Source organism: Scaptodrosophila lebanonensis, unplaced genomic scaffold (genome assembly GCF_003285725.1).
Source record: "Scaptodrosophila lebanonensis strain 11010-0011.00,11010-0021.00 unplaced genomic scaffold, SlebRS2 tig00000061-arrow-pilon, whole genome shotgun sequence".
NCBI classification, from domain to species: Eukaryota; Metazoa; Arthropoda; class Insecta; order Diptera; family Drosophilidae; genus Scaptodrosophila; species Scaptodrosophila lebanonensis.
The window spans coordinates 7,814,557-7,835,376 of NW_022060554.1; the positions used below are offsets into that span (position 1 = coordinate 7,814,557).

General features: G+C 38.6%; 2 protein-coding genes across 2 annotated transcripts; both read left to right on the top strand.

Annotated features, from left to right (window-relative positions):
• Window positions 1-12,243: 12,243 nt before the first annotated feature.
• LOC115624551 lies at window positions 12,244-17,725 on the top strand. Its single transcript, XM_030519276.1, has 6 exons — window positions 12,244-12,252; window positions 14,645-16,089; window positions 16,234-16,366; window positions 16,426-16,568; window positions 16,623-16,967; window positions 17,029-17,725. The coding sequence occupies exons 2-6, from the start codon at window positions 14,724-14,726 to the stop codon at window positions 17,580-17,582; spliced, it is 2,541 nt and encodes an 846-aa protein (XP_030375136.1). The 5' UTR covers window positions 12,244-12,252; window positions 14,645-14,723; the 3' UTR covers window positions 17,583-17,725.
• A 150-nt stretch (window positions 17,726-17,875) lies between these two features.
• LOC115624907 lies at window positions 17,876-20,282 on the top strand. The gene is made up of 5 exons (XM_030519755.1): window positions 17,876-17,952; window positions 19,123-19,265; window positions 19,328-19,675; window positions 19,734-20,168; window positions 20,242-20,282. The coding sequence occupies exons 1-5, from the start codon at window positions 17,876-17,878 to the stop codon at window positions 20,280-20,282; spliced, it is 1,044 nt and encodes a 347-aa protein (XP_030375615.1).
• The last annotated feature ends 538 nt before the right edge of the window (window positions 20,283-20,820 follow it).

Here is a 20,820-nt window from a genome sequence, read left to right on the forward strand (position 1 = left end):
GACATGCAGGCACAAAAGCATCATAAGTATGAAGCATTTGTATTTGTATACCCTGACTATTTAGACATCGTTCAGAAAGTAAGCTTAAAAAACGTACATTAAATTGCACATCTCTCGAAATAGCGGAAATTCTTTACCAATCTTTAAAAGGTTCCATCCTTCTACCAACAATAAATCAAACCTCAATTTTAAATAAAACACAGAGCTAGAACTCCTTGTGAACAATTTGAAGTATGCATAACCGAACCAACAACAAACAACAAAAGTTTACAGTCATTTATTGATTTTATTGTACGAAACAATCGCATGAGATAGATTGTTAGGGGAGAGGGCTCGGTCCAGGGCTCGTCACCCAACAAAAACAGCATAGCAGCCGAGCTTGTGGGCGCATGACATTCACATGTGTGGGAATTGGTTTTAACTTTTAATTTGATTTGGAAAATAGTTTCGCTCACACGCAAAAGTTTAAAAGTTCGATGTAGGGTAGAAGTTTCAAGTGTCAACTCTGATACCCTCGGGGACTGTAGCGATGGATGTAAGAGTATTTAAATACGTATTTTGTGTTTTCCAAGGTAAGGTCAAAAAGTAACGCACCAAACAAGCATGTTTGGAAGAGGTTCATTATTTGAAGTTGTTTTTATTGTGCGCTTAAATGAACAGCAAATGGATAGAGGCAAAGCGCTCGATTCCCTTGTTATTCTGTTGTTTCTTACGACTGACCTGTTAATTATTAGTGCATTCATTGAATATCTTAAAGCGCAAGAGTAAATGCCATAAAATTTCAAATGTGTGCTCAATGGTAGGTTGAAAAAAATAGATAATAATTATCATCACCAAATTAAGGAATTACATACACATTTTGTGAATATAATGCTCCCTTCTAACGATATCGTTTGAAAGTATACGGGATTGCTGCGAAAACTAGGAAACCTGCAAGCCAAAACCTTGCGCTTGATAGCAGGAAATATTAAAAAAGGACCGCATATCTCTTAGTAAGCGGACAAAAAACTGAGGATCGATAGTGAGAAAGAGGCTAAGGATCCGATCATCTGATCAAGATCTATAAAAGCAAAATTAAAAAAAAAAAAATGTAAATATGAGCTTCCAGTTGAACTTATAATTTTACTATTATATAAATTGAATTGAAATTGTGCTAAATAATAATTGTCAAACACCACTTTCACTTTTCAACACAATATTTTCCTTCAACTGCAAGTAAATATATAAATGGGAGCGAACTCGGATCGAATTTAGAAGAACTTTCTGCGTTAATTAAAAAATCCAAAATTGTTGTGTACCTTTCATCTCGTTTGAAGCCTACTGCAGGCAGTCCACCACAACCTAGAGCATCCCCCAACCACCCAACGACCCACTCCAGATTCAAAAATGTGTACAAAGCCAAATATGTAAGCTGGGTTTGTGCAAATAAATAGACAAAAACAAAACTGCATTTAAAAACTCAAAAAGTGGAAAAACTTGCTTTGCCTCAAGTGGACGAAAAAGAAAATAAAAATAGCAACAACAAATATAAGCAAACGAAAACTTAATATGTCTATGTATATAGTATACTATATATGTGTGTGTGTAAGTGCGCTTATGCGAGCATCCTTCATCATTTTTAATGTTTGCTGCTGTTGTTGCTGTTGACGGTTGATGAAGAGCCGCTTCAGCTGTAATGCTGAACTCTGCAGAGGAGCAACATTAAAAAAAAGCTGCAAATATATATTTTTTATAATATGCAAAGCACCCGCCTGAGGTGCCTTGGCTCGGGCTTGAGAGAGGTCCTGGAATGGGTTTTTGTCTGATGAGTACGGCTGGTACTTGTGCAGCAGGCATTTCCTTTAGTTTTTTCTCTCGCTCGAGTGGCAAAAAGTTAATGGATTGTTAGCTTGCGGTTTCCTTGGGCCACACAGACTTCGCCTGCAATTAAAACGCGTGGATACTTGAATATTATGCGCTCCACATCTTCATGGAGTTGCTTCGTTTGCAGTTAATGAAATTGTTTTAAGCCCTTCCGCTCATGTTCTTGCTCTTCTTCTTGTTGTTGCAATGTAATAATTTGAATTCGGCTACACACATCGCCGAAAAGTAGGCAACCAAATTGTGCGGAGCAGAAGCCCAAGATATTCGAGTGCGAGTGTGTATTTTCCAACTTTTGTTTTTTATTTTGCTCACCAACAGATTCAGCTGAGGCCGATGCCGATGCCGAGGCCGAGGCAGACAACCCAGACACGGCAGCCAAGACGTGAAAGTCGCCAAAGTTTTTGCGGCAACTCCCTCAGCACATGAGTTCAGTTGAGTTCTCGGTTGAGAAAAATTGTTTGTTTTTGCTTGTGGCAATTGTGAAGTTTTCGCAGAGCTGGTAGTAGAATTAACGGCATCATTATGAAGTGATTATCATGTGAAGTAAGTGGCTTGGGACCTCCATGTTCACGCAAGTGATTTAAGTTACTTTTACTTTATTTGTAGTAAGTTTATCATCCTAAGCTTCATGTAATGTTTAATAATATAGGGGGAATTAATGGCGAACTTGACTTTGAAGATGGAGAAATAGTCTTTTTCTTTCCATAGCTCAAAAAAATTAGTAATATCTAGAAAGAGACCTGACGGAATGCTCAGGGTAATCAATACATTATATATTCGGATAGTGGATATTAAATATTTAAAAAAATATTGAATATATAAAGAGGTAAACAAACTGGTTAAAAAAAATATCAGTATTGCTTCAGCTTGGTTTGGTATCGCAAATGCTCTCTAATTTATTACAAGTTCGGCTCTATGGTTGACTCAGAAAACTACTTATATTTTGAAAAGCTCTTGGATGAAAATAATTTATCCGAAATTATCTATTACCTATGTATATTCTTCAAAACTTTAGCTTTAATGTGCACGTTTGTCTAATTCCCATAATTTATCAACTTATCGTTTACGATATATATATCACATTTCGTTTCCACATTCTCATACACATTCCACAATTCTCTGTCATCTTAAGACAAACAAACTTAATCAAATCTTTCTCGGGCAGCCCCAGCCCATCTCAAGTGTCGTCTGACAAATGTCGCCTTTGGGCGAAATTCTGCCAACATGCACTGCAGGACATCTTGGTTGCTGCACACGCTCGACTAAGCCAACCGGTGACCACAAAGCCCAAGACATGCCCATGCCGATGTTAATGCCCAAGCTGAAGTTATGTCAAGTATGCTCAGCTCGAAAAGAGTTTGTCTAAGAAAATATTATTGCTCAGTTGATGAAATGCTCAAATAATACGTTACCATTCAAGCATTGAACTGGGCGGCATATCAGTGGGCTGACAGGCCCAGCGTCAGACCCAAGCGGGCAGGGACAACATGTGCTCGACCACAAATCAAACTCCAGCTCGGTGATGGTGCAAAAGTTTTGGGGCACCAGTCCCGGCAACATGTGATAAGGTTATTGTCTTACCGCATGGCGCACGACGCACTCATACTCAGTCTCAGTCTCAGACGGCGACCCAGACTCACACCCGGACCCGGCCAAACGAAAACAAAAAAGGTTCGCACTAGTTCGAAAATATCACATTTCATGCCATTTTGTCCAGGCAACAGAAATGTGTTTTCTTGGTCTATAAATTAAGTTGTCTCGCCCACAAATATTAATTGCCTAATTAGCATATGCGACTGACATGACGACGGCCGGAGAAAGGAACAATAACCATTGACATTTGGGAGCAGAAGTATGTATGTTGTTGAGCCTTTTCTTAAAGGCTCTTCCGGACTTGTACTGTGGATTGGGATTGGCATTGGGTTGGGCTTTATACCGAAACTCACATGTTTGCCCAAGCACACGTGACTTTATTTGATGTGGGCTTTTACTTGCAGACCCACACGTTACAAATATACACATTTGGGTAAGGAAATGATGTAAGACGGACATATACTGCTCGTATCCAAATCACACAATTTTCATATAATTTTTCCACCGAAATTTTGACGTGCATGCTTCACCATCCTTATAGCACAGATGCTGGTCCCTTGGCAAGTCCTTCGCCTCTCATGGCTCGAAGTTTTTTCCTAATTAAAGAGGATATACATACAAGCACATACGAACACGGTTCTACATCCACAATGAATTCAGTTTATTTTAATGGAGGGTTGTTATATGCATTGTGTCTAAGCTGTTGTACTTTGCCTTTTGTTCTTGTTCCCAAATTTTTCATTTTTTTCACATTGTTGCTTAAGGTCTCCGAGTGTCGTAAATGTAGGCTATCGATTTTATTTGCACGTCTGTTGGTATTTTGTATTTAAATGAGCGCATAACAGCCCAAAGCTAAAAATTCCGCATTCTGTACCAGACATATTCGAAATCAGCTTTACACAAAAGTTTTTCGACTCAGCTTCAATTCAACTAAGCCGAGGTAAGACTCAGAGACTAACCTGAGCACAAAAGCGGTTGCCTCTGGTCTAAGAAGACCACTATTTAACGTTTTGTTGGTGCAAGTGTTGTGATTAGGGATATCTAGGATGTATGTATGTATGTATGTATGTATGTATGTATGTATGTATGTATGTATTACACATAACACATGATGTTGGGTAGGTTGTGGTAGAATAAGTTGGTGTTGAATAATTAATGGAAGTTTGAATTAAAGCATCGTAAAGGTAGATGTGTTTTGAATTGCTTGGGACAATATTTTTTCCATACAAGCTCAGACCCCAAGAAATAAATAAATGAAGAAAAAAGCCCCATTTTATCTCCAACTAACCAATTTCTCTAAACAGCCGGACAGAGAAAAGTGCTTATAAATTTATGAAACCACATTTTTCTGTTGAATGCTAACGCAGCACACTAATTGTATTGTTTGCAAACAAATATTACAGCACCTTAAGCTTTTTCGATGATAAACATTTTTAAACCGTTCACTGAAAAAATTAATTATTTTTGGTGTGTAAGTTAATGATGATGACATAAATAAATTTTGATAATTTTTGGGGAAATTCATCAATATAAAGAGTATGTTATCTGTCTGCTTCTTTTGATAACTATGCATTCCTCATTCTCAAGGACTTCGTGATGAATTTTTGCACCGATGCTATAATATGAAGCTACTAGTATAACAACAATTTTATACTTAGTATGATTTAAACTCAACTAATTAAAAACAAACCTATACTTGTGCATTCCATGTACAGAGTACAAAAATGTTATTTATTTAAAATCCAAATTTAGAAGGAAGTTTTCAACCAAGTCTTGTTACATCGTTTGTGGACTGAAAATTGTGGGACAATGGATATTTGCAAAACGAATTCGTTTAAAAGATCTCACCTAGAAAGGCTGGACTGGCGACGATTCGATATACTATTTAGAGCTTTGACAAGCTAGATTTTTTAGGAATTTATTTAATTTATTAAAAAAGTATTTTGCAAATGAATTAATTTCCCATGATTCTTTTTAAATTACTTACTTAACACCACAAATATCTACAAATTTAGAACGTGGTGGACTTACACTATCAAAAAACACAGTTAAATATTGACATGAAAGGAAGTTAATCAGCAATACTTTAATTCTCAGTACCGTGAAAGAAACCAGCTCACAAACACTGGTACAAGCACCAACCATGTACTAGCCCTTTTTAATTAAGAAAATGTTTTGGCATTTTTTGCATATGGTCTGAACAAAAAGTTATTCATATCAAAACTCTTTCTAAGCTATATCGTTTATATGTTATATGTAGCTAGTGCTCTGATCTGGTCGCAATCGACATACACGTATGAACTGTATCCGTCTACAAGGAACCTTCGTACAATATATTAAAATAAGATAACTACATCTCCGTGAGAGGTGTAGTGACTAAAACAAACAGTCGGATATCGCCATATTGAATCATCTCGTCATTCTGATCATATATAAGCCGATAACGTATCTTCCTTACACTTTTCCTTGAAGGGTATAAAAATAACATTTAAAGAACCATTTCAATACGTGATGTGGCAAGAAATGTTGTTGTCGACTAAAAAGAAACTTGAATACTAAGTATCCTTCTTGTCGTTTTATATCTGTAGATTTAAAACAGTACCTGTAGTATTTTTGTTTGCTTTTTTTCATAAAATCCAAAAAAGTACAGAACTTTCCATCTTGCTAACTAATTTTAATTTGTAAACAAATTTCTTGTGGCACCATAAGATTCTTAGTATTTCTTCCTAAAATACTTTCCCGAACTTACTTAAACATTATACCAAAAATTTGGTCTTCTGCGGTGATCCGATTCTTCTCAAACCAAAACATATTTATATATTTTTGTAGCCTATTCAAAACATGGACAATTGACTCAACCAGAAAACCGGATGTCCTCCCTAGGGCCATCTCACATGCCAAGTGCTGCGTTTGCTCTCTGTAGATGGGGTGGGAAGGGCAGAGCAAGTCTAACAACCAGCTAACAAATATAGCAATAACATGCGCTGCCAAATGAAAATGTCATGCAACCAATTGGTCACAGGAACAACGCCACCAATGACCCCTGTCCAGAAAGGCACTCGGTGGCGACAACAACAAATGGCATTCAGCGAGTGCAGGCTCGTGCAGGCTCGTGCCTGCGCTTTATTTGGTGGTTGCATTGTCCGATTGTGGACCGCAGAACAATATTAGCAGCAACAATGCAGCCTGAATAAAACGCCTGCAGAAGAACAAGGAAAAACCGGTTGCCAATGGAGGGTCCTTCGTATTGGTTGGCACGCGTCAAGGACCACTGCCAAATGACCTAAGGTCAGTTTTAATGTTGCGTAAAATTGAGCTCGGCACTTACAAATTGACAAACTTTCAGTGGATATTTGTGTGCCTGTGAGTGTGTCTGTTATTATAATGAGTTTATGGTAAAGGGCATTCAAGTGGTCAGCCGATTTGCTTATATACTTCACACAATCGGTAGCCAGCTTGCTTTCGTCACGAATTATTATATGGTTGATTCGTTTACATTCGGAGCAAAACTGAATTGGAAACTAGAGTAAATGCCAACGGCTTATAATATATCTATTAAATAGGCCAACAGAGTTTTGGAATTTTTACATTATTTTTTATAGACGGAGGAACTGTCTTTCGCCCTCTCATTCCAAATAGACACGATCAAAGCTGTCTGCTTGCGAGCTTACCTCCTTTTTCCAGCTTCCCACACCAGGTCTGAGATTCCATATTTTGTTTACTATTTTTAACTAGCTTTAATTAATATCTAAGCTTCTCTCTATTATTTTTGTTTTTATTTTTATTTATTTATTTATTTATTTATTAACTTATCCTAGCGTTACAAGTACGAGATTACTTTTGAGTTATTACGCTAGTCATTACATATTCATTTCGATTTCATTCAGTTAATTGTTAATTTAATTACAGGTTTAATTTAGTTTAAATTGACATTTAATATTACAATTACATTTAAGAGTTTCACAATTTGCCTTAGCTTTAATTATTATTTCTTATTTTATATTAATAGTTTACTTAAATTAATAATTATTATTGATAGATCTATTGACTCCTCTGGCCTCTGACCACACTTGGCTGTGAGACGAGACATAGCTAGCCGACAGACACATAATATTCCCCCATCGGCGCAGAGGCGTCAATTAGATATAATTGTAATTTAATTATTTTTCTTCAACGTAGGCTTTCCCAGCTTATAAGGCTTTTTCATATAATGTGTAGTAGTACGTGTATTATTTTCCTATATCGACAGTCAATGTTTGTTGACATAAATATAAATAAATACATAAACACATAAAAGCTCACTTTCCTGTGTAGATCTGTATGATTATTTACTTGTTAAGATGTTAGCTCCCCTTATTAATTATTAATATTTATATTGGATATCTGTACTAAGGAGATACCAAGTGAACTTTTCTTAAAAGCTCAATGTTAAAGCCAGCTTTCTAGCACTTATAGCTTAAAATATACTTGAAGTATGATTTGCACGGCTGCTAGAAAACTCATACAGACGTAAAGGAAGAAGAAATGTTTTAAAATTTGTCGAAAACAAAAGAAAAACATAGTAGAAAAAATAACATTGCAAATGAAAGCTGATGCTTGGCGGGCAGACCAAAAATAGAAAATAACTCAAATGGGGAAAAAATTAAATGAAAACTTTTCATCTTCAGCTTTGTTTTCCTTGCATTTGTTTGTACTTCAGTTTACGTTGCCGTGCTTTCTATTTCAGCGCACTTTTCAAATACGTTTTCTTTTATTTTGCTATGTCATAATTATAATTTTATTTTTATGACTCTGTTGCCAATTTAAAACGCGTAAGTAGTGAATTTGTTCTCTGCTAACTTGTTACAAATCAGCGATGCATATTACAAATTTATTTATGAAACTAAATTAATGAAAACATATAAAACTTGGGTACATCACAATACATAGAAAATAAAATGTTTCCTTAAAGCCATACTTATAATTATATAAATATTTATTTAATATTTTGTTTGAATGTTTATTCATAGTTTTCATTCATCAAGGAACTGCTATCTTTGCAAGAAAATCAATAAAAATATATGTAAAATAATAAGAAGAAAAAAAACTTATAAATATACAAAAGAATTCAATATATTACATAGTATACCTTAAAATAAAATACAAAAAGTGAAACAATTAGTGCAGTAAAATAGGATTAGACACTGTCTGAATCAATTTGCAAGTACTAATGATGAAATAGTACTCGAAGGATATGCTGTCTGAAAAAAGATTATAATTAGAACACAACACACGGAAGGGTTCGTGTGAGGCAAAGTTAGATCGACAAATAGGCAATCGAAGGATACGAAATGCTTGAGTAAATCTCAAGGGAACTGCCAAAACTACGAGGCCAAGAAGGAAAGGGGAGTCTATTAGTTTTAATCTAGATCTATAAGAAGGCAAGCGACAGTGTGGTTCCCAATTCAGATCCCAAGAGCAAACAGCAAGAATGCTTTTTGGACAGATTCAATCAACATTTATTGTTCATTGTATTGTGGGCTCCATACACCAGAGGAATATTCTAAGATATTATATTATTCATATTAGTTAATTCACTTTAAGTTAAACTAGATTTTTATTACCAATTATTAAATTTTATATTCATTCATTTACTGAAATAGTTCATAGCCATATGTTTAAGGTAAAGGGTCGGCCTATAATTCATGTTGTACTTTCTTTAGTTAAACAATATTAATAAGCTTATCTAAAGCTTGTTGTAGCGATGAGCCAAGCCAACAATACTCAGTAAACATACGGAACTTTTGAACATTGAAATACTAAAGTATACATATGTGCGGTGATTCTTGGGTAAGAAGATTCAACCACATTTCTAAGAAGATCCATTCTACTTTGTCGGACCTAAAAGGAAAGACGCTGCTGCTCATTGAGATCGGCCTTTTTTAAATAAGTAAAAGCTCTTGGTTTAGCATCATATTTTATCTATACTTCTACAAGTATTACAAGTGAAATAAACACATTGATGCTTCTTGAAACAGTTAGGCTTTTGTTTTCGGTTACTTAAAATAAGATAAGTAAATTGTGTTCACACTTGCCCATCTCTTCCCATATTTCGGACAAAACCCACATCTCATGCCTGGTAAAAGACAAGTTCCCACACTACCCTACCAATTTCCACGACAGTCCATATATTCTAGTCAGTTGAACAATAGGGCTTTTGTGCTTAAATTCGGTTTGTCGCAAAGGCGAATGGCGAAAACAAAAAATTGCTGCCTACTTGGAGGGTTGTCAACATGTTATTCCCATACCGTGCGCAAAGGAGAAAAAAGAAGGAATAAATTGATGAATTTTTGTTTGTGCCATAGAATTTTGGCATTTGCATTGGGTTGTAGATGTAGTGGCATTCGAAAGACTTTTAGATTATTAAAAAATGTTACAATGGGACTCCTATAAACACACACACTTGTACACACAAGCATTCCGCTTTCCAGCTTTGACATTTGCCAAATTAAAGTGAGTTGTGGCTTCTACTACTGCAGCAACAATTTTTGGGACTGTCTTCGTGATGTTTTCCTTTTGCACCTTTTGCATTAAAAATTAATTCGTGCAGAAAATGTGAAAAACAAAGTGGAGTTCGGGTGTGAGTTTCTGTTTTTGTCTCTTCTAGGCAGGGTGCGAAAAAATGAAATGCGAAATCAGTGCAGACAGCGACACGACACTTTTGTTGACAGGACGTTAAGTCAACATGCGGCTTAGCATTAATTTGTCGCATCAGCATGAACGGGGCCGGCGCTTAGGTGGAAGGATGGAAACCACAGCATGCCATGCATTTTTAATTCCCCGGACGTAGACTTCGGATCTAGGGACGTTGCCTGGCAAACGCCTGTACCCGAATTGTTTTATTGTCTTCGACGCTGGCAAAATTAAATGATGAAACATTTTGCCGCCTTGTTGCATAATTTCATTTCACTGCAAGCGCAGCAAAGCCACCCGAGCGAATGAGCCTTAGTGGTCTGACTACGGGTTTATGGATGCATTACCAAGCTGGTCTCTTAATAAGCTGTGAATTGTTATACATGGTTGACGGAAGAGTTAAATTAAGATGGAGGGATTGTATGTATTTTGTTTAATTTAATTATTTCGTGTAATAATAAAACAAATATGTAAATAAATATTATGAATATATTCACAGGCTATCCCATGTATATAGTTTCCATTCATATTCAAACTACATAGTTTGCAAAAATTGCTTAAGAGTTCCAAAACCGACGTGCCGATGATAACAATTGCATATCCAGTCCCGCTCTAGAAGACATCAACAAGTTGTATTTTTTTTAAATACTCCGAAAAGCTTAAATTCCCACAGCATATTATTGATGAGTATTAACTGCAACTATTTACAGTTTCGAGGCAAATTTTGGGGGACATTTTTTTGAAGTTTCCTAAACTAAGATACTTCTGAATATATATACTAGTATTCTGTCTTTGGCTAACCACAGAATGCTCCCCTAGTGCTTTGTCCCCTCATAGATTTATATTCGGGTACGTGAATGCCTTCATTCCCGCATTTTCTTCTGTCCAGCAGGAGACTATTCTCTACTACTTAATAGATGCACAACTTATGCATTGCCAAATATTTGTAGAGCTGTATAGTAGGCTTCAATTATAAAGAGCTTTCTGAGTGAGCTTTCTCTGTTTATCTCTCGCTCCCTCCTTTCCTCTCTTCTCTGTTTCTCACTACAAAAGTCTTACTGAACTAAGTAGAATATCTTGTCCCATCAGACTGAGGGCTGGCAATTGTTTTTCCTCGTGCGTCTAGGGTAAGGGTATTTCAGCTCATAATGTTCTATAATATCATGCGTATTTAGTCATGTATGTCATGTGTTAACAGCCAATATTTTTGACTTATTAAATAAATAAATAAAAAGGTGAAACAGATTAATAATCAATGTTAAAAGGGAATTTAAAATTTTTATAAACGTGGACGGGAAAAAAATTTAGGGAGGCACAAATTTTTGGGTAAATAAATAAACAAGCCAAATCAATAGAATTCAATAATATACAAGTACTAAATAAAACAGGAACATATTTATTTTCCAGGCGTACGTAGCTCGATTCTTGAAAGAATTTACACCTTTTTTGTCCAAAAACAATCTTCTAAGTTGTTATATATACAAAACACATTTGGATATTTTTTTTCAGTGTAGTTCTAGTACAACTTTCCAGATTTCACAATATTTTAAAACGCTAACCGATCGTATTTGAAGCATTTTCTGCACACAGACATTTCTTTGTGTTATTACTTTCTCAAAAACCAAAAACAACAACGGGCAAAGAAAGAATTGACAACTTTTTTGTCCAAAAACAATCTTATAAGTTGTTATATATACAAAACACATTTGAAAGAATTTACACCTTTTTTGTCCAAAAACAATCTTCTAAGTTGTTATATATACAAAACACATTTGGATATTTTTTTTCAGTGTAGTTCAAGTACAACTTTCCAGATTTCACAATATTTTAAAACGCTAACCGATCGTATTTGAAGCACTTTCTGCACACAGGCGTTTCTTTGTGTTACTACTTTCTCAAAAACCAAAAAAAACAACGGACAGGGTCCAAAAGTGTCCAACTCTACATAAAATCTGACTAAAGCATTATTCACCCAGTTCTCTAAACGGCCTATGCTTATCTTATCAACGCAACATACAGGTATTTGCAGAGAGCGCACTGATTATATGCAATGGCTGTCTGGGGAGGCACCTGTACGCTGGAAAAGCTATCAGTCAGTACGAATAGAGTAGCAGGTGGAGCAAGGTACATAAGTATTACGAGAAAACATTTAACAAAATTTTGTACCTGAAAAGAATAAACCTTAACATAAGTTGCTATAATTGAGAAAACATATTGTTAAGAAAAATAATTATAAAAAAAGTGTGTAATCAGATGATGTGATCGAATGTGTGTGCCGAAATCTGAAGAATATTTCAAATAGTTAAAAAGTGTCGCAACGTTTTGCATGACTAATGCAAAAGTCTCCAAAATGTTCACCAAGTGTACAATCGACATGAATTGTGCAATCATAAACACAAACAAATGAGTGCGCCGCTATATCAACTAAAAGTTACAAAGTCTACAAAAATATCGAATTGCCTTGGAAAACGCCCTATTTCTCAACGTGTTAATAATAGCAACCTAACCATTTAATACAGTTTAAAATCTATACACAACCATATCTTATCAGCAGTGCTTAAATGGCATTTATGGGCGAGCTGGCTCGTAAAATATACAAGTAAAAACTAAATGGTGCCGACTTTGCAAACGCAAAGGTGCCCCACTTACTCGTATTTTGCGCCTTACTTCGGCATTTTTGGAGTGTTGACCAATATCGACCTACGGTATTAGTGTTTCACGTCCCAAACTGACAATCAATGTATACATAGACGCAAGCTGATAAAAATTATCTGATAAGCACTGTTAGATCTGCCATATATCAATACCAATCGTTTAACCTGACTCATGTTTTATTGTTCGTTTTATAATCACTGAAATGATTAATCTATAAATGAGTGTTTGGACAATGACGTCAGCTTCCGGGCACGCATTTCAGATAATATTCACTCTCCAACGATTCGTTTACATTCACTCAACAGAAGATATTACTTTATTTCAATGAACTAGGAAAACCCTAAATAAATTAGATCACTTTTATTATTTTATATAAATATGATATAATATAAATATTGGGGAATCACATTACTTTGAATTTGAAGTAAAGAAAGTAACGTTGAAGTCCTACTTTACTCACGTTTTTACGCCAACTTCTTAATACTGATTTACAACATATCTTCTCTTCAACATTTATTTGTTGGCAGCACGTTTCCAATGATGTTTAGAAAGGTTTTTTTCAGATTATATTTTCTTATGTATGTATTTCAATTTAATTTTTTTCGATTTATATGGAAAACTTGTATGCAACTATTTCCTGTCTAGAGGTATACAAGGAAATTAATGATGCGGAACAAATTCGTATAGGTTTAAGAATTTACACTAAGAAAAATTAAAAAACTTTTCTTTTTCAATCTATTTTGTCAACTAATATGGGCTGTCGATATAGATATAGATAACAAATAATAATATAACTTTAAAGATAAGGAACAACAATGTCTATAAGTGCCTCCGACACGTTGGGGAATTTTTTTGCCATTTGGCCAGCTATACCCCGATTGACAGGCAAATCTGGTGAAAACGTTATTAGACCTGACGAACTAAAAAATAGTAAGAAGAGGGGAAATTAGATTACTTAGGAAGAAAAAAATAATGATGATAAAAAAATATGATTGTCAGAGTCGGAGATCTCCCCGAAGATGGTTGTTGAGAACAGTTTTTATAAAATAAATGTAATTAAGTATTCTTTGAAGTATTTTCTTAAAGAAAATCTTTTTTTTTTTTTTTTGGTTTTAAGTTACCACGATACCCTTGGGTATTGTGGAATTATTTGGCCGCCCACTTATTGGTAAAGTGGAAAATGCCACGCGGGCGAAAGAAAATCTTTAGTATATTGCGTATGATTAACTCCAAATTTTTAAATAATGATATCTCGTACATCCCATACATACTATTTAACTTATTTTGTCATTACATATTGATATGTATATGTATATATCTCACAATATTGATAAAAGCACTGATCAGGCAACCATTCATGTCGAGCTCTTACACTTTCTAACTGAAGAGTTTTCAGTGAAAACCCACTTGGGAATATTAAGTACCGAACGACATGAACGCCCAATCGGTCTAAAATTTCTCGATTTATTTTTCATTTTTGTATGCGCTTGTGTGTCTATAAGACTAGCCCGTTAAATGTACATTTATCTGTACAAAGATAACAAATTCAAATGCTATCGCCGCACCTGCGACTTAAATGCGAATAATAGTTGGACGAGTTGGGGCGATAAGCAGGCGAATAACATACAAGTAGGCCCAATACGACCAGCTAGACCTTATCTGAATAGAAGGTATTACATATGTACACAGCACGGAAAAACTTTAGTTTAGAGCAGCAACATTTTGGGCCAGGGTCAAAGCAAGTGATAAGAAAAGGGCGACTTTAATTACGTAACTGGCCACTAAAAAGATCAGTATGGTATAATATCGGATATTGGCCAAACCTGACCTAACTTTTGAAATTTGCCTTCGCTCTTTACAGCACCCATGCAAAGCAACGACTTGAGTTTCATTTGAACTCACGAATATTGTGGACACAGTTGGACATAAAAGCCAAAGACATGCAAGTGTCTCTTTTCAGGGCAGCAGCAGCTGTCTGCCTGTTCCTGATCCTTTGCCTGGACAGAACGCAGGCGCAAGAGAACACAATGCTGCAGGTACCGCCCTCGCTGGTGGAATGCTACAATACGTCGTACTTTATGAATCGCGATAATCGCCTCCCCGCCAATATCGACACACTCATCTCATTGATCGAGAAAGTGGAAAATAACTATGACATAGCTCAGGATATCCGCCAAATTGCCGTGAGCTTGCTGTATCGTTTCCGTCAGGATGGCATCCGACGTGCGCAGAATGTGGCCCTCAGCGATGGTGTCATACCTTTCAGCCCGACGGGCTTCCAGTTTCCCAAGTTTCGCATACTCCTCTCAAGACTGCTGTCGGGCAATGCCCAAACGTTTCCCAACAGCACATTGACGAGAGTGGAGCGCTGTTCCTTGCACTTTATGCTCTCTAGCACCTTTGATACTAGAGTGCGTGGGGACGAAAGCCAGGTTTGCAGCCGCCTGTCCCAATATGTTTCCCACCGCCTGCCTCGTTCCGTGAAGAATCCGAGCCAGAGCAGCAATTTCATCAGCGATGCCGAGTGGGTGGATGTACGTCAGAAGCGTGGCCCCAAAGTCGGATCCAATTATCAGCAGTTCGGCGAGCTAGACTACAATGATGCTGACTGGACCTATTCCAGCACAGATACCCAAGGTAGCCAGTGCCCCGTCGAGGATGGTGTCATACGCACGCCTTGGGGCACGGTGTCAGCGGGTACGCTGATTGCGGGCATCGCTACTGGCCTTCAACAGCAGACGGTACAGCTACAGACCCTGCTGGCGCTGGCCACACAGCGACGCGGACGCCCACAGCAGCAGGTAACCACCGTCAGTATTGACAATCGTTGGGCCGCTACCCTGGCAGGAGACTTGGCCGAGGTTGCTCTGGTGCAGGTGCCTATGACAACTAACAATGTGGCTTCGGTTGGAGCTACAGGCGGCTGGAACGACACTGTGCTTCCCCACTGGTATTTCCTCTCTCAACGCACCAATTTGGAGGCCACTGATGCTGAGATACGCGGAGGCCTGGACGGTCTGATCATTGCCATGAACGTAGCCAATTGGCGTACGCAGGCGTCTAGTCTAAAGCTGTCCCAGCTGCTACGCATGTACTACTCCCAGACGGGTGTGCTCAACTCAGGCATTATGGCCTGCACGCGGCAGGAACAGTTCCCTACTGTGGCGCCATCTGATCAACTGGCCCTCCAGACGTCGGCGTTTGCCCAGGTGCTGGACGGGGCAATGCAGCTGCGAGTCACACTGCAGCCCAGCGCAATCACCACATTCGCCGAAACCGCCACATCCGCGTTGGTCACCTATGTGCGTAAGTACCAAAACGCCTAGCTTTCAGTAAACTGTCGGGGAACCACCTGAAAAGGGTATACTGCTTTTATTGCCTCATCGCCTTCATCCTACCTCCATCCCTGAATAATGTGTAGCATTCCTTGATCTCTTCGTTTACTTGCAGCGCAATCGCTAAACGATGTGGCCTGCTCGGCCAGCAGCACACAAGACCTAGTCGATGTAATAACCCCCATGACCAACCTCTATGTCTTTCTGGATACCTCCTGGCAATACAGCACCATTGTCGACTACGTGGCGTAAGTTCTCAACTCTATTCCCCTTCGACTGATTGCCATGTCTTCCCTCTTACCTGCAGCTACGTTCTCCAGCAGCTGAACATCCATCCTTATGCCAGTAATGTAACTATGCTATCGGCCTACGATGGCTCGATCATTGTCAATACGACAAACTACATAACCGATGTGTACCAGAAATGGAACGTTACCACACAAGCCCAATGTAAGTGAAGCTAGACAACCGTTTGTGATCCGTTCTAAGCCCATCTAATTACAGTCACGCAGGGCTTTAATTTGCCAAATGTGCTGCGCAAGATTCAAAACCTGACCCAAACTCTCATGAATGGGGAAAAGACCAACTCAAGTCTGAGCGCCCATTCGCTAGTCGCGCTCATTATCCCCAATCAGGCAACCGTTAGTGACGGCGACTCCTCCTTTGCCACGACCCAGCTGCAATACATATATGAGCAGATTCCTGACCTGCGATTTATCTACTATGGTGGTGGCAGTATTCAGCGCTTCTCCAGCTTCGTGCGCGACTCTTCGCGCGATCTCTTCCAACTGCAATTGGGTAGCTCCGTACCCACCTCGGCTGGACCCGTTGCCACTCGCATTGCCAAGAGTAAGAGAACGTTTTCAGCCAGTCCCAGCACAGCACACTTAGTAAATCCCTCTCCTTATAGTACCGCGTCGCATCATCAACCCTCGCTGCGGATCCAGTTGGATCACACCCAATTGGGGCACCGATCAGATTGCGCAATATGAACGGCCCGGTGTGGTAAATTTCTACCGCGTTGCCTCTAATTACTTCTTTGGAAATGGCGCGAATCGTGTATTGACCATTCAATCCCAGAGTGGCGGCACCTTCACCATCTGCACATCGCGCACCAACGAATGGCCCATTCAAAACTCAACCACCACTGGCAGCAGCAGCTCGACAAGTCAGACCTGTGTCCAGATTACGAGCAACTCCTACACCTACGATCTGTCCACTGCCTGCGATGGCTACTATACCATCACGCAATGTCCGCCTCTCTATCTGTCGGTGCAGACCGCCTCGGTTTCGAACGGTGGCCAGCAGACTGTATCCTGCACACAAAACGCCTGCCAAACGCCCGATCAATGGCAATTCGTTGTCTCCATGGTCAACATGGGCTGCTATAGTGGCGTGGCGGGCTTGGCCGCCAGCCTCTTCACCGTTATCCTGGGCCTGGTGCTGCTGCAGTCGCTGCACTGAATAGTGCCGGTAGTATGTATAAGTGGAGTCAGTTCAAAGTTACAATCCCAATCGTTACAGCATTCATCTTAAATTATTATTAATATTTTTTATCTATTGTAAGCCTACAATGCAATAACAATAAACTTTCAACCATCATCTAATGAGGACTTTTAATTGCAATTTCCTACCCAACTCTGGTTCCCGACAGTCTTCTGACCTTTAGCATTTATTTTATTTGTATATAATCTTACATCTTCCTTCCAGAGACTATGGATTCCTTCCAGTTCGAGCGATGGTCTGATATTTCAAATATGACCACCGTGAAGAGCAATCTCTTCGTTTTTGTGGACACATACTGGCCCTACAGCTGGGTCGTGGACTATGTGGCGTAAGTCAATCAATCAGTCCTAGCATGTTTAAAGTTTGGCCAGTACTACTTATATTAGAACACACATTCGGAAAAAAATAAGTATTTTCTAAAACTAACAATGCATTAAATTTGATTAATTTTCTCTTCTTCCACTGCACATACACCAAGATGTAATTAAAATTGTTGTTGGTTTTAGTTTAATTGTTAATATCAGCATTAAAAAAAAATACCAATATACATAGGTATATAAAAAGTGATGATACATTTAAAGAGAATATTAGGAGAGACCAAAATTGGGGAATAAACAAAACATAGAAAACTTAACAGGCAAATCAAGAGTAAAGGATAAGAGATGTTGAAGGATCTGTAATCATGTGTTCAGTAGATGGTGTCGAGGCATAAGCGCGTTCTTCAATTCCATAATAGTTTCTTTGGAAACTAGGAATGCATCGTTACGAGTATTACGTAATAATAAGATACATTTTTTTGTGAAAGCCTGTTTATTTATTTATATATTTCATAGATCAAGAAATAGTGTTGTCAATACTAATATTTAGTTATAAATTAAACTTCACAAAAATAACATAACATAACATAACATAGCGTAGGCAATTGTGTATCTAGACAAGATGAATGGAATATAATGCCTTGTTGCTCCACAACGAACTGAAAAGTTAAGGCGAGTTAAGAGAGCTGAGGAGTCAACCTCACCAATAACCAATTTGTGGAGAAAAACTACTCCAAGAACATTACTACGATTTACTGAAGAAGGAAGGCTTATTAGGACGATGGCAAGCAAAGGCTGGGATCCACGTAAAGCAAAAAGAAATAATTTCTTCCGAACAGACTCAACACGTTCCTGATGCTTTCTATGCTGCGGACACCAAGCACAGGACGTACTAGAGCAGTGTAAAGAAGCTTAGAGGTATAAGGGTCATAAAAATCCTTGGATCAACGTTTAATGAATCCAGGTAAACCATCGACAATACTAGAGATGTGAAGGTTGAAATTCAATTTGGAATCAAAAAGAACCTCTAGGTCTTCAACAGTCGATATACGATAAGTCCCCTCACAACTTTGAAAACTAACGCGTGCTTATCATTAAAATTTGGAAATGGTTTCAAGAAGCTTAAGAATGTCATCATTTTAGTGGTTCTTCATTACAAGATAACCTTTTCATAATTACAGCTATGTGCTACAAAATCTAAACATACATCCTTATGCCAGCACAGTCACACTCTTTGCCGCCTCCGATGGATCGATGATTGTGAACACGACCGACTATATTCTCGGATTGTACGAGCAATGGAATGCAACCACGCACTCAAGACGTAAGTATCGAGGACAACTAGTGGCATGATTATGTAATTTCTAGCTTGCTCTTGATTCTCAGATCAGACTGGGTTCAATTTACCCATAATATTGAACACGGTGCAATCACATGTGGATCAACTGCTGGCCACAGAGAGCGCTTCCGGCAACTTGGGCGGTCGATCGCTGGTTGCCTTGTTGGTGCCCAGTCCCATATCGTATGTGGACGAGCACGACTATGACTACTGTCGCCGTTATATTGACAGATTGGGGTACAGTTTACCCAACTTGCATTTCATTTACTATGGAGGCGGTGCGCTGGTGCGCTTCCATGACTTTGTCCGCGCTCCTAGCGAGGATCTGTTTCTACTGAACACGGAGCTGCCACCGGAGAAGTGCGGTGCGCCGGTCATAAAACGCATACGACAGGGTAACCTTAAAACAACAGTCGCCTGAGGCTTAAGTCTAATCCCTTACATGTTTCGCAGTCCCACGCCGTATCTCAAATCCACGCTGTTACTCAACTGGGGACATCACCACTAATGACATCACTTCCCTGGAGCAATATGCGCGGCTGGGGAGCATCAACTTCTATCGCCTGGACTCTCTTTATACACCGGGCAGGCAAAGCATGCGCTATCTGAAAGTTACTCCCATCAGTCAAGTGGCCTTTATGGTTTGCACCTCCCGAAGCATACCGCTGCCCTTTCGGAATGCCTCTGCGCCCTTGCGTGCTGAAGAAACGTGCGAATCGACCGAGCTTGGTTCCTATAGCTACGATCTGACAGATGCATGTACGGGCTACGACTACGAGCCTTGTCCGCCGCTTTATTTCTCCGTACAAGCACAGGGCTTTGGCGACGTCTCGTGTACCCAACCTGCTTGCCAGACCCCCGACGAGACGCAGTATATCATCAATTTCAGTAATTTGGGGTGCAATGGCTCCTCCACATGGCTTTTGTCCTACATTCCACTTCTTTTATCTGTCATAATTAGTTTTAAGGAATAACATATTGCTAATTGTGGCGAATCCTTAAAATGCAACGTATTCTGGTTTTCGCAGCCTACGCGTCTGTCCATCCATCCAGTGGTATGTGGATATCCCACCACGTGTTTAGTCAATACGCCATCTTGTGTTCATTTTTAGAAATAAGTTTGCATTAACTTAAAACAGGTTCGTGTATAAGATATATTTGTTCGACTTTCTTCTGAAAGGTTGTTGCTATGAGACGCCGCATTCATTTCTACTTAAACACATTAAGCAAGAATGGAATGCTGGGGCCGAGTGAGCTCATCTGCTAAACCTCTGCACTGAAAAACAATTTTAAAAATATGTCATAACTAATTGCTAATTGCTCAAAATAAAACTAAACAAGTGTAGAAGCTAAAGTCCCGTTTTGAAATCTCCACCCATACAAAAATTTAAAAACTAACGAAATTGTAATGCTGCAAAAATAATTTGTGTAAAGGGTGTATAACTGCACATTTACATACATAGGAACCACGAGGTTAGTCCCTAAAACATCGAGCTTTTACACCTAAGATATTATGCCGTTACCTAAAGGGCAAGCGGAA